This window comes from Pseudophryne corroboree, chromosome 2 (assembly GCF_028390025.1).
Source record: "Pseudophryne corroboree isolate aPseCor3 chromosome 2, aPseCor3.hap2, whole genome shotgun sequence".
NCBI classification, from domain to species: domain Eukaryota; kingdom Metazoa; phylum Chordata; class Amphibia; order Anura; family Myobatrachidae; genus Pseudophryne; species Pseudophryne corroboree.
The window spans coordinates 355360673-355384088 of record NC_086445.1 but is presented as its reverse complement, the minus strand read 5'-3'; the positions used below and the strand labels follow the sequence as shown (position 1 = coordinate 355384088).

The window sequence follows — 23416 nt, the reverse complement described above, 5'->3', positions numbered from 1 at the left end:
GTCATGACGTCTCTCCCATAGATCCGAAGAGCGGGCGGACAGGCGGAGGGCAGCAGTGGTCCGGAAGCAGGAGCGGGACTTGTGAGTATAGTGTTTTTTTTCCTTTTTGTGTATGTGTGTAAGCAGCGCTACTAGGCGGCGCATCTACTGGAAGCACAATGGCTGGGGGCACATCTGTTGGGGGCACATCTGTTGGGGGCACAATTGCTGGGGGCACAACTACTGGGGTCACATCAACTGGGGTCACATCTGCTTGGGGCGCATCTGCTGCTAGAAACATCTACTGGGGGCACAACTCAACTACTGGGGGCATAACTTCTGACTGGGGGCACAACTACTGGGGACACATCTACCGGGAGCAAAACTGCTGGGGGCACATTTGCTGGGGGAACATCTACTGGGGGCACAAACACTAGGGGCATAACTTCTGACTGGGGGCATAACTACTGGGGGAACATCTACTAGGGGTACAACTGCTGGGGGTACGTCTACTGGGGGCATGTCTACTAGGGGCACGACTACTGGGGGCACGACTACTGGGGCACAACTACAGGGGGCATAACTACAACAGCCATATCTACTGACGGGAGACTTAACTACTGGGAGCATAACTACTGACTGGGGGCATAACAACTGGGGGCGTAACTATGGGCCATTACTACTGGGGCAACACTACATGGGGCATTACCACTGGGGGCATTACTACTGAGGGCACTACGAATTAGGGCATTGCATAGGGGGCACTTTATAAGGGGCATCACTCCTGGAGACATAAGGGGCACTACTACTGGGGGCATTGTATAAGGGGCACTATTGCTGTGGTAATTATGTGTATTTGGGGTGCTACTACTGTGGGCTTTGTGTATAAGGGGCACTAATGTGTGTCATAACAAGAATAGACACTACTATGTAGTGTAATGTTAATAAGATTGTGCTACTGTGCGGCATAATTTGAATTGGGGATACTATTGGGTGACCACACCCTTTTTGAGACCATGCCCCTTTTTGCGGCGTGCACAATCCTTTTATTTCACGGGCATGGAGGAGGGGGGGTGAGTTCCACCACCTCTCCAGGACCACTTTTAGCACTGTGTTTATTAGAGGTGAAGGGGAGTCGGGGAAAGGAGGAGAGTGGGCTGGTACAGGAGAATTAGGAGGTGTATTAGATGAGGGCCTGGTACAGAGAAGTAGGTGGGAGCTGGAGACAGGAGGTGTAGGCTGGTACAGGACACAAGGAATCAATCCAGGTACAGCACCGTGTATTTGAGGTTGAGGGCCAGGAGGTGACTGCAGCTGGGCAAAGAGTAGTTGGCGGGGAGGAGGGTTTTAGTGGTAAAACTGAGCCGGGGCATGGTGGAAGTGCTACTAGCTGGGCATTAGAGGCGGTGAGAGAGGGACTCCTGGGGCTTAATGGGGCTTATCCTCTTAATGGCAGTAGGGAAAGCAGGCTGCAGGCAGGCAGGGGAGGAGGTAGGCACAGACTAGGGGGCAGGGCCACGCGTCTGCAATATTACTCCAGGAAGGGCCGGGGAGTGTACTGGAGTCAGGAGATGTGGGTACACTTCACTGCTGTTTGGAAGCCTGTCAGCTGTCTTAAAATAGCGGTACAGGATGGGTAACACAGCCGCTCCATTAAGCAGCCACACCTTATGGAGCTGGACTGCAGTATTCCTACTGCCGGGCAATAGTGCGGCTCATGCTGCTTTGCAGGAACTGGTGGCCGGCCCCAAGTGCTGGAAATAGGTTCAGCCCGGGGGGGGGGGGGGGGGGGGGGGGGGGCATCTGTCACCCTGCCCTGGTCACCTCTAAGTATAATGTATCATATGTATAATGCTTAATTAGTACACATTCTGGAACCTGATGCCTAGAAGAAGTGGTGGGCCCTCAGACAGTGGGGCCCACTGGGGGTTTCCTCTGTACCCCTGTGGGCCAGTCCGACCCTGTCTGCAGGTCCTGTATGTTTCTCAATGCGGGGCCAGTAATATTACAATCAACTCAGTATAGATTTTTTGACTTCTGTCAGGACATATATGTAGATGAGGGTGGAGCTGCAGCTGGATGTTATAGATAATAATTAACTTTTTAATAGGTTTGCAATGGACTGTGAGGGCTAACACTGCACAACTGTTGATAGTTCCTAACATCAAATTTAAATGTTGGTCTTTTAACAAAAAGGTAAAAGATAATCCTAATTCTAAATAGATTTTCTCTCTGAATTAATTGTACGGTAACACAATTTAACAAAAGTAATTGAGCTGTGTCCATTGCACATATCCTTTACCTTCAAAATCTTATGTTCATAAGACCCTGAACTTTGAGCTTTACAAAAAAGAAAAAAAACAACATTTTATTTACCAGCTCTCAGTACAGGACTGCGTTCCAGTTTAACAAGGAAACAAAATGACAAATCCTATGCAGACAACATGCATTTTTTTCTCAATATTCCTCATTCATCAAGCAGACCAAACAGGTATGATTTCATTGTAAGAAAGTTTATTTATTCTCCGCAGTTTTTTTTTTTACATTTAATTTGTAATATTGATTTGGGAAAAGCTAAAATAAGTCACAAAACTGTAGACAAAGGGGAAAAAATATGCATTAAATGGCAATTTAATATTGAATATTTTTTGCAATTAGATTATATATTAAGCAAAACATATTTATTGTTCTAAAAATCATATTTAACAACTTTGTTTAATATTATATTTATTGTACATAGTTTACCTTTAAACAAGTTACATCTAACATTCATATCAATATATGGCATGTGTGATGTTAACTGATTGTAGAGAATATTTACAATACCACATTTTAGTAGAAAGATAAAACATTTTAGTGTAGCTACTATCAAAGCATTTTCTCAAATGTGGTGTGAAATTATATTCACTCGCACCAATTTAAAAATTTACTCCCCCCCCCCCCCCCAAGATTCAATTTTTATTAATTTTTCAAAATAGAATGGAAAGGGGAAAGGCTACAGAAATGTAAAAAAAAAAAAAAAAAAACTTTTAATATGTGGTTTTACTCATCATTATTAGTTAAATAGATTTTAGCATCTCTATTAGCCTCAGATGTAAATGTTAGAATTGCTAATTACCAAAAGCAGTTGACAAATGGCATTCAGGGCAGATTTAATTACATTGAACTTGCAAAGCAGCCGATCATTGGTGGCAATGACCAATGTTTCATGTGGTAATAGTAATTCATGTAAATCAGGCTTGTTTAGCATTAAATACTATTACAGTTTGAAAAACATCGCTCAACGCTGACGATAATCGGCGGCTCTGAAAATCTGATGTTTTGTATCTCTGCACCATAGTTTTTATATTCTGCGGATGAAACGTACCTTTGCGCCTATTTACCGGGTGCAGCAGTGGGGTTTGTTAAAATTGCTGCACTCTCTGCCTCTACCCCCACAGAGGTGATCTGCTGTCACTGCTTTCCCTTAAGGGAGGCTGGGCGCTTTGATGTTTACAGGGGAGGTCACGTGACTCCTGGTGCCAAAATTCAAAATTTCAGCAGACTATTTAAAAAACACTCTGCACTATTTATTGTCAGGCTACAAGGTCCTATACCTTGCTCCAGCATCCTGAATATCTGCCTAGATACTTCATATGGCATGCGCTCAATAGATCTACAGTGTCTAGTTAGACAGTCATTAGGTCGACACCATATTGTTGACATGCATTAGGTTGACTTGGTGATTAGGTCGACCTGTGAAAGGTTGACAGTGCTGATGGTCGACAGGTACAAAAGGCTGACAGGTTCAAATGGACGACCTGCCAATAGTCGACACACATATGGTCAAAATTACTCCCTACCCCCACACACTTTTTTAAACTTTTTCATACTTTACCATTTAAGTGGACTACGATTGGGAATAGTAACCTGCACCAAGCGCAGTAGTAGCAGAGCGAGGTACCTTGCCTGAACGCGAGCCATGCGAGGGGCTGTGGTGCTCTAATTGGGGTCCAAGTGCTCAGACGGCAAAAACGACACCAAAAAAATGCAACCATTTTGTGTCTACCATTTTCCATCTCGACCTTTTCCTGTGTCAAACTTTAATAGGTCGACCTAATGACTATGTTGACCTTTTTTCCATGTCGACCTTTTCAACGTCGACCATATGGAGTTGACCTAATTATTGTAGCCCTTTCTACTGTAGATCTATTGATCTGTAACCAGCGGCGTATATAGAGAAGAGGAGACCCCTGTGCAGTCTCCATGTGTGGGCCCCCTCCTCTCTGTCCCATAGCCAGCAGCGCTGTTAGCTATTTTTTCGGAGACCTGCGCTTGCGCTGTATACTCTGGCACTGTGCCAGAGTCTATAACGTTCAGAGCGATAACAGCGCTGCCAGCTACGGGACGGAGAGGAGTGGGCCCACATCGATGGACACCAGAAAGGTAAGTATAGGAGAAATGGGTGCAGTGTGTGCGGTGTGGGCCCCCTCTGGACCCAGGGGCCCATGTGCACCACACACACTGCACCCATTATAGATACGTCCCTGTCTGTAACACTCCATATACCAGACCTTGCTCATTTAACTGTGAGCCTGGCCATAAGATAGTTCCATACCACATTACCCCTATGCTCCCAGCAAAAGCATACAGGGGACAGTTAGAGGCCGTGACCTTTGGGCTCCAGGTAATGAAGCCTATACCTTCTTCTGACTGTACATGGTAAAGACCATTAGATAGGGTACATTTCATGCACTGCCTGAGCTAACCCTACACTGAAGAGTGGAATCGTTCAAGTCTGTCTTGCATGTGGAAGAAATAATGACATGTACTAAGTACAGAAAAATATTTTTATAAATGTCTCAGTAACTTTCGAATAGGGGTGTACTTTACAATTCTCCTGCCACCACCCTTTGCCCTAGCAGCTTCCAGTCATTGGATACTCCATGCAGAAGATAATTACTTCTGCCCCTACTCCTCTGCCTGGTAAAGGGAGTGGAGTAGGGCCAGCAGATAAATGGTAATTCCCCTTCGTGTCCTATTCTTTCTCCTCTCCTGCTGTCATACACCTTACTTGCTCCTGCACTGAGCTGGTTACCAAAGCAACAAGTAAGGTTAGGATAGGCATGTTGTGGACCATATGTATAATTCATAACAGTGGTACAACACCTTTAAATACTGTTACTTCCCTTTTTACATATGCCACAAATATTGGAATAGCTTCTATTATATGTAAGTGGGATCTCTTGGGACATACTGTATATACTATTATGGGATCCGGTTAGGATCCCAGCGATTGGGATCCCGACTATTAAGGTGGCTACACACTGATAGATATATCTGCCGATCAATTGATCAGCAGATATATCTATGGACGGATCGGGCAGTGTGTTGAGCATACACACTGCCTGATCCGTCGGGGGACTGACGTCATGAACTGGGCAGGCATGTGTACCAGTTCAGCTGTCAGTCACCGCCAGCTGCCGCAGCATGTGTACGGGCGGTCGGCCGACCGCCCGTACACTCACAGCGACTCGCCAATACATCGGTATATTGGCCGTCGGCTGTGTTCGGGGCCGACGCAATATGTCTGTGAACGACAGAGTTCACAGACATATCGGCCGTACACACTGGCCGACGGACCCGCGATATATCGGCCGTTCAAGAGAACAGCCAATATATCGGCCAGTGTGTACCCACCTTTACTCTATGTACAGACCTGCTCCTTGGTGCCTATACATTAATACAATGTATCTCCTATTCCTTTTTCCTGTGGCCAATGCACAATGCGAGAGGCTTCACAATCTTATGGCTAGTCTACTAACCATAACCAATTCTCTGGTGACTAGTGCACAATACAGACTTCATTCTCTGATGGCTAGTACGTCACTCATTCCTTGGGGCTGGTGTGTAGAACACACACCATTCTCTTATGGCTGTTGACATTGTGTTATGCGTGTTTAAAAAACAATACAGAAGACCTGAACTGCATGCATTGTCTTCTATTTTCCTATGAAATTTACACAAAATTCATGCCAAAAATCACTAGTGTAGTTCTAGCTTAATGTTATTTTCCTGTACAGTCTTCTTATCTGCTGAAAATGCTAACAAAATAATACAGAGATCCAGGAGAGCCAACTTCATGATAGAGGAATTGTGGCAAGGCAATTTAGAAAAAGAATGCTATGAAGAAATATGTTCATACGAAGAAGCAAGAGAAACATTTGAAGACAAAGAGAAAACTGTGAGTTTTTACTATTCATATTTGCTATTGTTACTTGTTTAATATGTCTTTGTTTATTGTGATGGTAAAGTCCGTCTACATAAGCATTATGAAGAAATAATAACCTCATACTAGACAGGATTTTTACTTATTATTAATAAATTACCTACGTGGAAAGATAAACGTGTGAATGCAAGGGACCACCTAACAACCGGTTTATATTGTCATTATGAAATTGCTTTGTTTATACCCAGTAGGGCAGTGTTATTATATTGAAAAAATGTCTCCAAGATTTGTGGTAAGCACGAACAGTGTCAGACATATACTCCATCAAAGAAATAAGATTTTTGGCACCCTCCATTAAATCTATTGCTCTGTATCCATCTGGGGTACACTGGTAAACCACAGGTGTAAAGGGCTCTGTAATGGAGTATGTATTTATTTATCAACAGTTTCTTATATAGTGCAGCATATTCTGTTGCGCTTTACAATTAGAACAACAGTAAAAAAAAATGGGTAAAAACAGACAGACATAGAGGTAGGAAGGCCCTGCTCGCAAGCCTACAATCTATACAGCAGGCACTTTTGTCAACTAAACATTGTTTGCTGCTTTCTGCTCCATCCCCTCATGCCTCCGCCATCTAGGCCTTCAGCTTAAATAGCTAAGCCCTTAGGAGACATCTGAATCTGAACACTGAAACAAAATAAAATGAAATAAAACACTGTGAATAAGGTATAAGAACGCAGTGTACCCCAGATGGATTCAGAGAAATGGATTTTATGGTGAGTACCAAAAAGCCTCTTAACTTTCATTCAGTCTACCCTGAGGACATTCCAATGCTGTCCCTAGGAGATTGTATATTCAGACAAAGCTGCGCACATAATGTGACATCCAAACTGGAGTTATTAGATACAAACACCGAACTTGCAAACTTTGGAAAGTATGAACAGAGTACAAGGTGACAACTGGGCCTACTGTTTAGCCGTGGTGACCTGTTCTGCTGAGTCCAGTAAGCACTCAGTGATCATGTAGCGTGAGCCACGATGACATCAGCCTTTGGAGCCTTATATAAAGCATATGCCTATTAGATGGTAGCCCAGGCCACCAACTGTTTTGTTGCCGGACATTCTCATGTGTGCATCGAAAAACACCAGACATGTATCTGTCTTCCGCAAAGGGGCTGTGCTAGCCACATACGACCATAGAGACTCAAACTTTTCCGAAACAAGGATCAAATCACAAAACAGGTAAAAGATCCTAAGTAAGATGGATCATGGAAACAACCTTCATTGAATAAAGACCAGGCAGTACAAAAGTGTTGTCATCATGAACAACCAGGTATGGTAACCTATAATCTACAATATAGATGCCCATCTGGCAGAAGCAAAGTCAGAAAAAGAGACTCCTTTCAGATTAAGTATTTCAATCTGCAGAGTCATGTGACTTCAATTGCAGTATCTGCATTGATGGCACAGACCAAGGCTAGGCTCCACAGAGCAAGCAGTGAAGCATGGCAGTGGAGAACCCCATGATGGAAAAGTCTGATCATCAGGAGAGCCAGAAATCTGATCATCAAGAATACCAGACAATGAAAGTAAAAGAAGAAAGGTCAATGGCAGGCCATTGCCCAGAAAGAGACAATGTGTGTCCAATAGAAGAAAATGTGAACTTGTTTCCTTTCACATCAACCAAGTTGGTTTTACAAAAATATTTAGAAAACCAGTTCCTGGACTCTAATCCTAGCCTGAATGAACAACTCAGATGGCACCTCAGCCCAGAGCCGGATTAAGGGGGGGGTCCCGGGGATACGTACCCCCGGGCCCCCCTTCCCAAAAGGGTCCCCTGCCACACCACCAGCGGCGGAGCTTGCGCCAGGGCAGCCAGGGCAATGCACAGAGGCCCAGCGCTATGAAGGGGCCCACAGCCGGCAGCAATGTAATGAGTCAGCCTGACTCATTACACGCTGCCTGCACACAGGACACGGCGCCAGTGAGTGAGAAGGGTGATCTCATCACCCTTCAACTCGGCACCGCGCTGCTGCAGCAGCTATCAGTTTCCTGCTGGCTCTGTTACTGTGTGTTGTCCACACTGCATGCTGGGAGGAGGGAGGAGGGAGAGTCACTGACAGGGCAGCAGTGTGTGCACAGGAGACGTCAGCACTCACCCCCTGCAGTGAAGAGCATTGCCGCAACCAGGGAGCCAGAGCCAGGAGGTGCAGCAAAGTAAGTTGTGGATAAAGAAAACACATGTACTGTAAATACAAGGGTGTGTGTGTTTTGCTGGCTGTGTGTGCATGTTTAGCTGTTTGTGTGTTTGTTTTGCTATGGGTGTGTATGTGTATATCTGTTTTCCTATGGGTGTGTGTATGTGTTTTGCTATTGGTGTTTAGTGTGTGTATGTGTTTTCCTATGGGTGTGTGTTTGTGTATATATGTGTTTTGCTGTGTGTGTTTAGCTGTAGGTGTGGGTGTTTTTTCTCTATGGGTGTGTGTGTATATATGTATTCTAATGTGTGTGTTTTACTATGTGTGTGTATACAGTACATATATCAATATCTACATATATAGCCATGCTCATGAATAGTGTGACCATGTCTGAGGCATAGGGGGATATTCAATTAGTGCCGAGTTTTCCGACAGTCGGAAAATCGGCACTAATTCGACCATTTAGTAGCCAATAGCGGGAGTTTTCGACAGTGTTTTGCACCGTTTTCTCCATGCCTTTTTTGGGGGGGTCAAACAGACCAAAAAACTGAAACGCACGTACGGCTCAGCTGTCCAATAACGAATGAGTGAAGTAGGCTGCCCCAATGGCTGAGCGGCAGGCTGCTTCATTCATACATGATTGGAGAGCTGATCCGTCGCTCTGCTGTCTATACGGTTGGCGGGGACGGGAGCGCAATTCGTTCACTGGATGGTATGTGAGTGACATCCCCCCCCCCCCCGGTCCTCCTCCTCCTCTCTTGAATAGGGGCCCCACTGTTTTAAGTACCCCGGGCCCCCCAGCGACTTAATCCGGCTCTGCCTCAGCCCCAAACATCATGTCAATAAGAGATAAAGTTAAAACTACCAAATTATTTTTCTAATATGGAAACACCAGAAACCTCCTCTCTCTTCTTTGGCCAAAGGAAGCCAGGAAATCAGAGGAAAGAGATACACTAGTAGGTACTGCAACAGAATGGAGCAACTACAGAAGTGTAAGACACTGATTAGGAAGTCAGAACTCAACTCAATATAAACAATATGAAGAGTACGAAAAGGTTTTTTCACAGTAAGGACAATACGTGTTTGGAATTCCCTGCCTGAGAGAGTAGTAACTGCGGACTCAGTCAACACCTTTAAGAGTGGGTTACATAAATTCCTATTGGATAAAGATATTCAGGGTTATGGTGCGTAGGCATGCATTATAGTTAATATAACTAGTCCTAACATACAAATAACTAGTCCTATAATAAGACTGCATAGGAGACCACAAATAGGTTGAACTCGATGGACAATTGTCTTTTTTGAATCTTAGTTACTATGTTACTATTTTACTGTAACAAACCCATTCAGCGTTAAGTCAGTATGCAAGATAAATAATATGATATGAAGAGAAAAACATGACATAACACACTAGCCAGTATGGTATTGCTAGATATAAATAACTTGGAGAGTGCACATAGCACGCTAGTGAGTACATCAGAACTCAGTATATAGAGGGAGCATTGTGACACATTAGATTAGCGGTAGGTTAGTACTCAACATACAGGATAAGGAAAGAATACAGCAGCATAACCCATTACCCCATAAATGAACACTTTAATTGCAAGGATTGCATAACTGTACATTATAACCTTATTAGACTAAACACCCAGGTCCAAATCTTCAAACACCAGTGATCCGCCTCCTGGTCCTTTTAGTGTGACCTGGTTTGGATAACCCAGGACAGACAAAGAACTGAGAATCAAAAAGGGTTGAGATTACCTACGGATAAAAATGTCAGACTAGATTAGCCAAGTGGTTCTTATCTGCCATCAAATTCTATGTTTCTATGTTAACCTGGGTAGACCCTTTCACTACAAGCCAGGGCCTGGGTTGCCCCGGGAATTCCGTGGGTCAGAGGCCTGGTGTGAAAGGGGAATTACATTAGAGACAGAAGATTCAGAGTATGGGCTGCTGGGAAAATGTGTCTCATGCAAACAGGTTTTTGTTGGCTTTGTCAGCTAGTAACTGAGGCAAGTATACTACTATGATCCAATATCAATATACAGTTTTCTTGTTTTTTCCTTCCGTGTTCTACCAGTACACGTCAGACAAGGTACTGATGACAAATATTTGGTCAATGCTCATATTCACATGGCATACTTATACATATGTTGATTTCAAAAATCCTAGTGGAAAATCTATAATATCATTTAGCTGAGAAGTCATTTTTAGGCAATTTCTAATGGACAGAATGGTTTGAACTGTAGAAGAAGTGTTATATGCTTGGGAGCTAGCAATTACATTTTATACAGTAATACTATTATTCAAGAATTAAATTTATTGCAGCATTTTAAATACTGTACATCAGAGCCAGCCCTAACCAGTATGATGCCCTAGGCAAGATTTTGGCTGGTGCCCCCTAGCACCACCGCTGGTTCTGCCTCTGACCTTGCACCTTTTTCCCAGCACCATCACCCCTCACCCATAGCAGTCCTTGTACCCCCTATATTTTAAATAGGAACAGTTCGCACATTTGATGCACAGCCCAAAAAGGGGCATCTTCTTGCTGGGAAGGGGCATGGCCACACAATAGTAACCCCAATTCCAATTACGCCACACAGTACTGCAACTTTATTCACATTTTATCCTGCGATAATGTCCATAATTCATATTACATCCCACAGTAGTATCACTTTACCTTATAAACGTTACCCCTCACAGTAGAGCCACTTATTCACATTACATCACACTGAATTGCTCCTTATTCACATTACACCACACCTTATTGCTCTTTATTCACATTAGACGACACAGTAGTGCTCTTTCTATATGCAACGCCACATAGTAGAGCACCTTATACACATAATGCCACATATTAGTAATGCATTTATACACAATTCCACACAGTAATGCCCCTTACACATATGACACACATTAATGTCCTTATAAACATAATGCGCCTTACACATTATGACAACCTTTATTAATGCCCTTTTACACATAATGTACCTTACACATATGGCGCACATTATTAATGCACTTATACACATAATGACACACATAGTGCCCCCTACACATTTGCTCCACATTATTAGTGCCCCTATACACATAATGACACACATACAGTAGTACCCTGTTACACATATGCCGCACATTATTAATGCCCTTATACACATAATGACACACATAGTGGCCCTTTACACATATGTTGCACATTATTAATGCATTTTTACATGACACACATAATGCTCATTACACATATTCCGAACACTACTGCACATCCAACCCACTCACGTGCACACAGCACTCACACTTCCACTAACACTGTGACCTCTGCCTCCGCTTGGACACAAATCCTGCATCAATGCTAACGTCGGGCACCTTTTTTTTTTTTTCATGGAAATGCATCTTATTTGCATTGCTATGTGGCTAGGATGCACAAGCAGCTTATGCTGATTAAACTGATATGCAGCATGCCTATATACTGTGTGAGACTGTGGCTGTATCTGCATATGAAATGCTACATACAGAATATAGGCATGCCGCATATCATTTTAATCAGCAGAAGCTGCTGATGCACCTAGGCATATCAAATGCCCTAGGCAATTGCCTATTTTGCCTATGGCCGGTCTGCTGTACATGTGTGTGTGTGTATATATATATATATATATATATATATATATATATGTATGCACACACACACACACACACACACACACACACACACACACACACACACACACACATATAAACGTATGGTCCACACTCACGTTAACTGAACAACTGCTGGGGTGCCATCCTGTGATGGAAACTTTTGTGGTCACCAATCCAATTCAATAATAACAAAGTGAGAGCACTCACCAGTCTTCTCAATGCAGGCTTTTAATTTAAAGCACTATACCAGACAAAGATGCTTCATACCAGGTTTTATATATATATATATATATATATATATATATATAGAGAGAGAGAGAGAGATACTGGCGGCACTCCACGGGTTTTCAAAAAAGAGACAGCTACACAAGCTTTAAATGTCAACGTTTCAGGTGCTGTTTAATCACACCTTTCGTCAGGACGAAAGGTGTGATTAAACAGCACCTGAAACGTTGACATTTAAAGCTTGTGTAGCTGTCTCTTTTTTGAAAACCCGTGGAGTGCCGCCAGTATCTCTCTCTCTGTGTTTGCTCCGTTTGGACCGTGGAGGGCACCCAGGTATTTAAAACTTTTGTTTGGAGTGCCGGTCATATTGGAACTATATATATATATATATATATATATATATATATATAGTTAGTGTATATGTCTGAATCGGGCACATCTTACACAATATCGTCTAGTGTGTATGCACCTTTAGAGCCAGTGTAAGTACTGGAAAAGGGAGACCCTAACGTGATTGGTCAGATGAGCTAAGTATGCAATATTTTGGAATTAACATTCCCTGAATGTAAGTTAAATACAGTTTGGAGTGTGATTGGTAAATGCTAAGTATGTGTGATTTCTTTAATTAAATAGTGTGGTCATGTAGCACTAGCAGCACAAATGTTTGAGTGCCGTGGATTAAAGCCTATTGTGATATAGTATTCACTACTCCATGCTTAATTCTTCATAGATCATACCTTATCTAAACCAAGATAAGATATATCACCAAATATAACACTTTATTTTTACAGGGTCAATTTTGGAGCACATATTATGGTAAGTCTGAGGATAACCTATAATCTAGATATATTTGTTGTGAGCATTTCCATATGTGCTGATTTTATTGAAAGTACAGGTATTTGACACATACTGTATATGGAGAATACTCATCACTAGTGTAAAGTGACACACTATTCCTCATATGTCATGTACAGACACACAGCTACACACCACAGTACACAGGGGGTAATTCTGAGTTGATCGCAGCAGGATTTTTGTTAGCAGTTGGGCAAAACCATGTGCACTGCAGGGGGGGCAGATATAATATGTGCAGAGAGAGTTAGATTTGGGTGTGGTGTGTTCAATCTGCAATCTAAATTGCAATTTAAAAATAAAGCAGCCAGTATTTACCCTGAACAGAAACAAAATAACCCACCCAAATCTAACTCTCTCTGCAAATGTTATATCGGCCACACCTGTACTGCACATGGTTTTGCCCAACTGCTAAAAAATTTCCTGCTGCGATCAACTTGGAATTACCCCCACCATACAGTATTTTGCACAAACCAATGTAAAACTTAGTGTTTAGTGATTTTATGACCAAACAAGGTACACTATCATTTATACTAACCAGTGTAGCAATTATTATGTTAATGGAAGGTAAAAAAATCAGGGCTTTTAGGAATCACCATACAAACAAAAGCCATGTTAGAGGAAAAAGGGATCCACAGGACAGATGTACTGTATGCCACATAATACATATAACGATCTGGACTACTTAAACTCATTCAACTTGCAGTAACCCCTGAACAGAATAATAATTTATTCATATTGTAGTAAAATCATTTTATTTAAAAAACAGTATTTTTTAAAGGTGTGTTTACATATGTTCTTTGCACCCTATTCTACACGGCAGTTTCTAGGCAATATGGCTATCAGTGCGATAAATCAAAATGAATCATGCCTCCCAAATTTTGGGAGCCGAGGGTGAAACGTTTGTTTGTGCCAAGGCATGCATGTAAAAAAATAGTGCATGGCCTCATGTGAAAAGACTACATTACACCATCATTTTGCACCCTGCACCCCCACACATTTGCCCTCAGAGGAAAAAATAAAACACACTTAACCCGAAAGGAAAAAACCAAACACATTAGCACAGACAGTAAAAAAAATAAAAAACACACATTATTTGTCCCATGCCTCCAAAAAACATACCTGACCTGTCAGTAACACTGCAGAGGAGAACACTCAGGAGTAGATGTACTATAGCAGCTCTTCCTGTTTCGCCTTATTACCGAGGAAAGGTACATCATAGAGAAATCAATCTCGTTTGCTGAAAACTCACCCTACGTCGATGCTAGAGCGCACAGCACATCAGCCTAGTGCTGATGCGCTGACGCTGTCACTCCCCCCAGCTGGCTCCAGGGCGCATGCTTGAGATCTCACTACTCACGCAAGATCTCACATGCAGCCCAAAGCTGGCACCCGCCACTGCCAAGGATAGCGCTGTCCCTGGCTGTGGTGTATGGGCAATGACACCTGCAACCGATCAAAATAAATAGCTGTAAACATGGGCTGATACCTCTTCACCCCCCCCCCCATACCAACCATTCATACATGTACCCCTCAGTTCCTCCTTCACCTCCAACCGTGAGCAGCACCGTTACCAGGAGCTGTGCAGCCTCAGTAATGTAGACTTGCAGAGGCTGCACTGTATGGGTAGGACTGCATGTCATACTGCCATGTCGCTATATTTATACGGTCTGGGCTGCTTCTGAGCTGCCTGGCAGAGCCCATTGCTGCCTAGACCCAAAGTTAGTTCATCCTCCATTGGCAGCAGGGTTCCGAGAACCCTGTGTGATAGTACCATTCGTCTGCCCCTAAAATTTGCCCTGCTATTCTAATCTCCTGCACATGTATCTTAACCTGTTTTCAAGCAGTAAGGATTAGAATAAATTGTGGCCAATTAGATCAACCAACTGTAGCAGCATGAGAACAAGGAGCTGGGACCTGTAAAGCAACATGATTAAACTGAGGTCTGTGTGGGACAGGGGCGGTGTGGGATAGGGGCGTGTGGTGATGTAAGGAGGTAATGAATGCAGCAACAAGCTACAGACTTGTGAGGATGTCATGTGAAACATTACAGTGTTAAACTCAGTTCTACATGAAACAAAGTTGGTACATTCAACAAAAGATGAATAGGATTTTATCCATGTACAGATGGAAGGCAGTGCTCCTCCAACCCATGTATGAACAACGCTGTGTGCGCAGACACTATTCGCAGTTACACCTGCAGTTGTCCTGAAGGATTCAAAGGGAACAATTGTCAGTTTGGTAAGAAAAAAATTCTCCCTTTGACATTGTGCACATTGTAATTAATTAGCTGGTTTTAAATTGGATTTTCCCATATATTAGAAAATATACTTTGTGAAAATGTACAAAATAGAGTTTCATTCCGAGCAATACAAACTGAACACAGCGGAAATGACACAGATAAGGTAAGCGAGCGCAAACCTATGCGTACTGTATGTGTAAAAGATGGGATGTAGTCATGGTGACATTTACAATGATGACTCCTCAATGTTGACCATAGGCGTGCGCAGGACATTTTATAAGGGGGTACACGATTAGAAGGGCGTGTTTAGCACAGTCTATTGGGCATGTCTAACACCACCTAATGGGCGTGTCTAGCACCACCTATCAGGCGTGTCTACCACCACATATTGGCACTCAATGCAAACTAAATAATATAGAGAATTGATGCACAGATATCTATCTATCTATCTATCTATCTATCTATCTATCTATCTATCTATCTATCTATCTATCTATCTATAAAATCTGTTTAATATGTTACATTTGTATATTTTATTACCATAGATTATATCTTAATCTCTCGAAATATATATTGATATTGAATTTGAACTTGTGTTCCTCCAAGAGGAACGCTGTATTCTGTGGCGTTGGCACAGGATGAGGAGAGAGAGAGCGTGGGTGGGAGCATGAGCGTGCATGCACGCGGCATGACATCATCACGACACATCCCACAGGTTAGAGGAACTGGGAGTAGGATTACGTCAGTGATTCTGCACCATACAAATCAATGACAACCAGACTGAGCGGAGGGGGTGGCGGGCGCAATGGGCGGGAGGACAGAAATGAGCACACTCGGCGATCGCCGGTACTGCAGCAGCAGCAGGTGTGTGTGAGTGAGGGGGTGACAGACATTAGGGGGTGCCTGTGCGCACCAGGCACTCCCCCTGCGCACGCCTATGATGTTGACACTGAACAAATCATCATCTGCAGAATGTCGACATTCCGCACAGACTTTCAGTGAAAGCCTAGGCACTAGGGAGAGTGTTAGGGATATACTCACAGCGGGAAATCATCATCACCTGGCTGCCAGATCTAAAAGATACTGCTGGAGTTGCTAGACCCAATGTACCAGAAATGTCACTAGGCCACCAGGGACATTTTGTCGACATTTAATCAATGTTGACATGATGAATGTTGATGTGGTCAATATCAACATGATGACCATGTTGACAAAATGGGATACGGTCGTTAGGTCGACCCAACTTAGGTCAACACTCATTAGGTCGACCACTGAAGGTTGACATTGCCTTTATATCGACATGCATTAGATCAACATGGCCGTTAGGTTGACATGTACTAGGTCGACAGGTCAAAAGGTCAACATGAGTTTTTCAAATTTTTGGGATTTTTTAATACTTCGATCCATGTGGACTACGATTGGAACGGTAACTTGTGCTGAGCGAAGCGGTAGCAGAGTGAAGCACCTTGCCCAAGGCACGGCGAGCAAAGCGAGCCATGCGAGGGGACACGGTGCACTAATTTGGGTTCCCGATCACTATACGGAGAAAACAACACCAAAACCAGTCAAAAACCTCATGTCGACCTTTTGACCTGTAGACCTAATGACCATGTTGGCCTAATGCATGTCGACCTAAGGGCAATGTCGACCTTCAATGGTCGACCTAATGAGTGTCGACCTGAGTTGGGTCGACCCGACGACCCATACACGACAAAATATACTACACCCACTAAAGAAATCTAGGAAATTTATTAAGCTCCTAAACCTCTTGAACAGTTGAAGCAAAAATGACAGCGTTTGCCCTTAGCTTTGTGTTGTCTTATTAAATAAGCCTGTTGTGGTGCCATTAATCCAGGAAATACATCCAATTTCTGCTATGTATCAACAATTATGCCGCACTTGTGCCTTTTTAATCTTGCTCCCCTCCTCTTTTGTTGTATTATTTGTTACCATAGCGATGAATGAATGCCACCTTGACGCAGAAGATGGATGTCAGCATTTCTGTGAGCCTAGATACGGTCTAAACTTCTACACTTGCTCTTGTGCTACTGGCTACAGGCTTGGTGAAGATGAGAAGTCATGTCATCCGAAAGGCAAGTAAACACGTGACACGTAAAAAACTTGAAAAGCTCTCTAAAATATAATGACTGCCTGATGTGTGGAACCCATGGACATTGCCAAATGCTGGGTATCCTCCTTTGGTATGCTTTGCCAGGCCTTTACTGCAGCTATATTCAGTTTTTCTTTGTTTGTGGGTCTTTCTGCCTTTACTTTTGCCTTCAGCAAGTGAAATGCATGCTTGATCGGTTTGCTTGGCTTGGCCATTGGCGAATATTCCACTACTTTGCCTTAAAAACATATGGGTTACTTTGGCAGTACCTTTTTCTGTATTGTGAAGCACCATCCAATGAGCTTTGTTAAATTTGGCTGAAACGGAGCAGACAGTATATCCTTATACACTTCAGAATTCATCTGGCTGCTTCTGTCACATCATGAATAAACATTAGTGACCCAGTGCCATTGGAAGCCATGCATGTGTGACACTCTGAACTGGAGCCCCTTAATTTGTATTACAAATGGTGTACATTGCAGGCAACTGCTGGACTGGATAAGACATGAGTAAGGTTCCCTAATTTTCTCATACGTCCTAGAGGATGCTGGGGTCCACTTCAGTACCATGGGGTATAGACTGTTCCGCAGGAGCCATGGGCACTTTAAGACTTTTCAAGGGTGTGAACTGGCTCCTCCCTCTATGGCCCTCCTCCAGACCTCAGTTTTAGAATTGTGCCAAGGCAGACTGGATGTACTCCAGGGGAGCTCTACTGAGTTTCTCTGAAAAGACTTATGTTAGGTTTTTTATTTTCAGGGAGGACTGCTGGCAACAGTCTCCCTGCTTCGTGGGACTGAGGGGGCAGAAGTAGGAACCAACTTCCTAAAGAGTTTCATGGCTCTGCTTCTGGCTGACAGGACACCATTAGCTCCTGAAGGGTAATGAACGCTAGCTGTGCCTAGATGCTCACTCCCACAGCACGCCGTCACCCCCCTTGCAGAGCCAGAAGTCAGAAGATAGGTGAGTGTTAGAAGAGAGATCTTCAATCAAGGTGACGGCTAAAGGTACCGCGTGGCTGGCGGGAGCGCAGCACGCCATGTTGCCCACACATACACAGGCACTGCAGGGTGCTGGGCGCGTGGGGGGGGGGGGGGTTGGACGCCCTGGGCAGCATGAAACCTATTGAAACTGGCATAAATAAGGGGTATAAGTTGCTGAGGCACAGTCCTACCCCCGCCAGTATAAAAAATTACCTCATAAAAGCTGAGGAGAAACACGCCATTGAAGAGTGGAGCTTCCTCCTCAGTCAGCCAGCACACTGCTCAGTGCCATTTTCTCTCTTTCCAGGCTGCAGAGAAGAACGCTGGTCCTCCTCCACTGCTGAACAAGTATCAGGGTGCAAAACATGGGGGCCACAGTGAATTTGGTGCTATATAATTGTGTAATTAACATTATAAAAGCGCTGCATGTCAGTGGGCATTTTGTGTTCACAGACATTGTGTTACTGGCGCTGGGTTGTGAACTGGCAAATCCTATCTGTGTCCCTCTGACAGATTTTACTGTGGGTCTGTCCCCTATAAGCCCGGAGTGTCTGTGGTGTGGTTGTGCACGTGAGTGACATGTCTGGGGCAGGGAGCTCTTCCTCTGTGGGAGACATGTTAGGGACACAGAGGTGTAATATGACAACAAGAGCCTGACTGGGTGAAAGGTTACATGATAGTGTGAATCATATCAGTAAGAGGTTGGACTGAATCTCATGCAGAAAACTGAAAATAATCTGTTGAAGAAGTGATTTTTAATAGTTCTGCCTTTCATCCACAGGGACCCCTCTAGGTCACATACAAATTTGCACAAGTAGCACAAACTGATACCGACATGGACTCTGATTCCTGTGTCGACACTAGTGATTCCAGGGGAATAGGTCCTAAGTTAGCAAAAAGCATTCAAAACATGTTTTAGCTATAAAGGAGGTGTTAGAAGTTACGAAGCCCCCCCTTTTACCACAAGGAGAGGGTTTATTTTAGTAAAAAAGTAATGTAATTTTCCCTCCACCTCAGGAGTTGAACAGTCTCTTGGAGGGAGTCTGATTTAACCTGAAAAGAAATATCAGATTCCCAAAAGGAATTCAGGCAGCTTACCCTTTACCAAAAGGTGGGAGTCACCCCGCATTTTAAACAGGGCCCTGTCATAAAAGAGAAAAGGTGTTTCTCCCTGCGCCTAGAATGGCTTCACTTAAGGAGCTGACAGACCGAAGTGAGTGAGGTGATCTATTGATGTGGCCAATGGGACACTACTCAGGTCTACCATTGTCTGTGAGTGGGTGAGTAGTGCTATTGAAAAGTGGTCAGAAAACTTGTCATTAGACATTGACACAATAGATGGAGACAAGATACTCCTAACGTTAGGTCATATCAAAGACGCTGCTGCGTACGTACTAGAAACAATGAAATATATTGGTCTCTTGGGATCAAGAACCGCTACCATGGCAGTATCGGCTCGGATGGCGTTGTGGATTTGCCAGTGGAATGCTGATGCAGATTCCAAAAGAAATATGGAGGCTCTCCCGTATAAAGGTGAGGCCTTGTTTGGTGATGGGCAGGATGCGTTAGTCTCGGCGGCTACCGCAGGTAAGTCGACATTCTTGTCTTATGCTCCTACACCAGCGAAAAAGACACATCACTCTCACATGCAGTCCTTTCGGCCCAACAAATACAAAAAGGCCAAAGGTTCCCCCTTTTTTGCAGGTAGGGGAAGGGGAAAAGGAAAGAAATCCGCAGCGTCTCCCGGATCGCAGGAGCAGAAGTCCACCCCTGCTTCTGTCAAATCTGCAGTGAGACCGCTCGGTGGCAGCACGTCTGAAACTCTTCAGTCAAAACTGGATTCAATCTGGCCTGGACCCATGGGTCTTACAAATAGTGTCCCATGGGTACAAACTGGAGTTTCAAGACGCCCCCCCATTCCGATTTTTCTTGCCAGCTTCTCTTCCAGAAAGAGAGGCAGTAACAACGGCGATTCAAAAATTATGTCAGGATCAGGTAATTGTCCTGGTACCCTTGTCACAGCAAGGAGATGGTTTTCATTCTTCGTAGTTCCGAAGCCGGACGGCTCGGTCAGACCCGATTTTAAACCTAAAAAATCTGAATATCTACCTGAAAAGGTTCAAGTTCAAGATGTAATCCCTGAGGGTAGTGATTTCCAGTCTGGAGGAGGGGGACTTCATGGTGTCAGTAGACATAAAGGATGCTTACTTGCATGTTCCCATTTATCCTCCTCACCAAGCTTATCTGAGATTCGCAGTAAATGATTGCCATTACCAGTTCCAGACGTTGCCGTTCGGACTCTCCACGGCACCAAGGTGATGGCGGAGATGATGGTCCTCCTTCGTCAAAAAGGAGTCAATATAATTCCTTATCTGGACGATCTCCTGATAAAAGCGAGATCCAGGGAACAGTTGGTGCTGAACATCGCACTCTCCCTGTCAATACTCCAACAACACGGTTAGATCATGAATTTTCCAAAGTCGCAGTTGGAACCGACGTCAAGATTGTCCTTTTTAGGGATGATTCTTAACACAGAAGTACGGAGAGTATTTCTTCCAGTGGAAAAGGCTCTGGAAATCCAGAAAATGGTCAAACAAATATTGAAACCAACAAGTGTGTCGATCCATCAATGCATTCGGTTGTTGGGGAAAATGGTAGCGGCCTACGAGGCCATACAGGATGGCCGATTTCATGCCTGAGTATTCCAGTGGGACCTGTTGGACAAGTGGTCCGGATCCCACCTACACATGCACCGGAAAATAATCCTGTCCCCCAAAGCCAGGATTTCGCTCCTGTGGTGGCTACACAGTTCTCACCTACTAGAGGGACGCAGGTTTGGGATTCACGACTGGGTCCTAATAACCACGGATGCAAGTCTCCGAGGCTGGGGAGCTGTCACACAGGGGGAAAGCTTCCAAGGAAAATGGTCAAGTCAGGAAGCCTGCCTTCACATAAACGTTCTGGAATTGAGAGCCATTTACAACAGCCTTCTACAAGCGGTACATCTTCTTCAAGATCATCATCCCGTGCAGATCCAGTCGGACAATGTAACAGCAGTCGTGTACATAAACAGGCAAGGCGGAACAAAAAGCAGAGCGGCAATGGCAGAGGTGACAAGGATTCTCCTCTGGGCAGAAAGACATGTAAGAGCTCTGTCAGCAATTTTCATTCCGGGAGTGGACAACTGGGAAGCAGACTTCCTCAGCAGACACGATCTCCATCTAGGAGAGTGGGGCCTCCACCAAGAAGTCTTCGCAGAGGTGAGAAGTCTTTGGGGAGTTCCTCAAGTAGACATGATGGTATCTTGTCTAAACAAGAAGCTTCAGAGATATTGTTCCAGGTCGAGAGACCCTCAAACAATAGCAGTGGATGCACTGGTGACCCAGTGGGTGTTGCGGTCGGTATATGTTTTCCCTCCACTTCCACTGATTCCAAAAGTTCTCAAAATAATAAGAAGAACAAGAGTGCGAGCAATCTTCATTGCCCCAGACTGGCCAAGAAGGGCTTGGTATCCAGATCTTCAGGAGTTGCTCATAGATGATCCTCGGCCTCTTCCTCCTCGAGAGGACCTACTACAGCAGGGGCCGTGTGTGTATCAAGACTTACCACGGCTACGTTTGACAGCATGGCTGCTGAGCGTCGGATCCTATCCCGAAAGGGTATTCCCAATGAAGTCATCCCCACTCTTATTCAGGCCAGGAAAGGAGTAACGTCTAAACATTACCACCGTATTTGGAGAAAATATGTGTCTTGGTGTGAATCCAAGAAGGCTCCTACGGAAGAGTTTGAGTTGGGATGTTTTGTCCATTTTCTGCAGGCTGGTGTGGATGCGGGCCTTAGATTGGGGTCAATCAAGGTCTAGATTTCGGCCTTATCAGTTTTCTTTCAAAAACAATTGGCCTCCTTTCCAGAAGTTCAGACATTCGTGAAAGGGGTTCTGCACATCCAGCCTCCATTTGTGCCTCCAGTGGCACCATGGGACCTTAATGTGGTATTGCAGTTCCTTCAATCAGATTGGTTTGAACCTCTGCAGGAGATAGAATTGAAGTTTCTCACTTGGAAAGTGGTGATGCTTTTGGCCTTGGCATCCGCAAGGCGGGTGTCTGAGTTGGGGGCCTTGTCTCACAAGAGCCCTTACCTGATCTTCCATATAGATAGGGCAGAGTTAAGAACTCGTCAACAATTTCTTCCAAAGGTGGATTCGTCCTTCCACATAAACCAACCTATTGTGGTGCCAGTAGCTACTGACACTTTCACTGAGTCACAGTCTCTAGATGTGGTTAGAGCTTTAAAGATTTATGTCGCAAGAACAGCTCGGTTACGGAAAACAGAGGCTCTGTTTGTCCTGTATGCTCCCAGCAAGATTGGGTGTCCTGCTTCTAAGCAGACTATTGCGCGCTGGATCAGGGGGACAATTCAGCACGCTCATTCTACGGCAGGCTTGCATGTTCCCATTTATCCTCCTCACCAAGCTTATCTGAGATTCGCAGTAAATGATTGCCATTACCAGTTCCAGACGTTGCCGTTCGGACTCTCCACGGCACCAAGGTGATGGCGGAGATGATGGTCCTCCTTCGTCAAAAAGGAGTCAATATAATTCCTTATCTGGACGATCTCCTGATAAAAGCGAGATCCAGGGAACAGTTGGTGCAGAACATCGCACTCTCCCTGTCAATACTCCAACAACACGGTTAGATCATGAATTTTCCAAAGTCGCAGTTGGAACCGACGTCAAGATTGTCCTTTTTAGGGATGATTCTGGACACAGAAGTACGGAGAGTATTTCTTCCAGTGGAAAAGGCTCTGGAAATCCAGAAAATGGTCAAACAAATATTGAAACCAACAAGCGTGTCGATCCATCACTGCATTCGGTTGTTGGGGAAAATGGTAGCGGCCTACGAGGCCATACAGGATGGCCGATTTCATGCCTGAGTATTCCAGTGGGACCTGTTGGACAAGTGGTCCGGATCCCACCTACACATGCAC

General features: G+C 44.2%; 1 protein-coding gene across 1 annotated transcript in view; it reads left to right on the top strand.

The window, feature by feature from the left end:
- The first annotated feature begins 2126 nt into the window (after positions 1 to 2126).
- PROZ (protein Z, vitamin K dependent plasma glycoprotein) overlaps positions 2127 to 23416 on the top strand; it is a 41090-nt gene continuing 19800 nt past the window's right edge. The window contains exons 1-5 of the mRNA XM_063953125.1: positions 2127 to 2470; positions 6042 to 6202; positions 13038 to 13062; positions 15226 to 15339; positions 17296 to 17433. Of these exons, the coding sequence (XP_063809195.1) occupies positions 2401 to 2470; positions 6042 to 6202; positions 13038 to 13062; positions 15226 to 15339; positions 17296 to 17433 (508 nt within the window). The 5' untranslated portion in view covers positions 2127 to 2400. The remainder of the gene's footprint in view (positions 2471 to 6041; positions 6203 to 13037; positions 13063 to 15225; positions 15340 to 17295; positions 17434 to 23416) is intronic.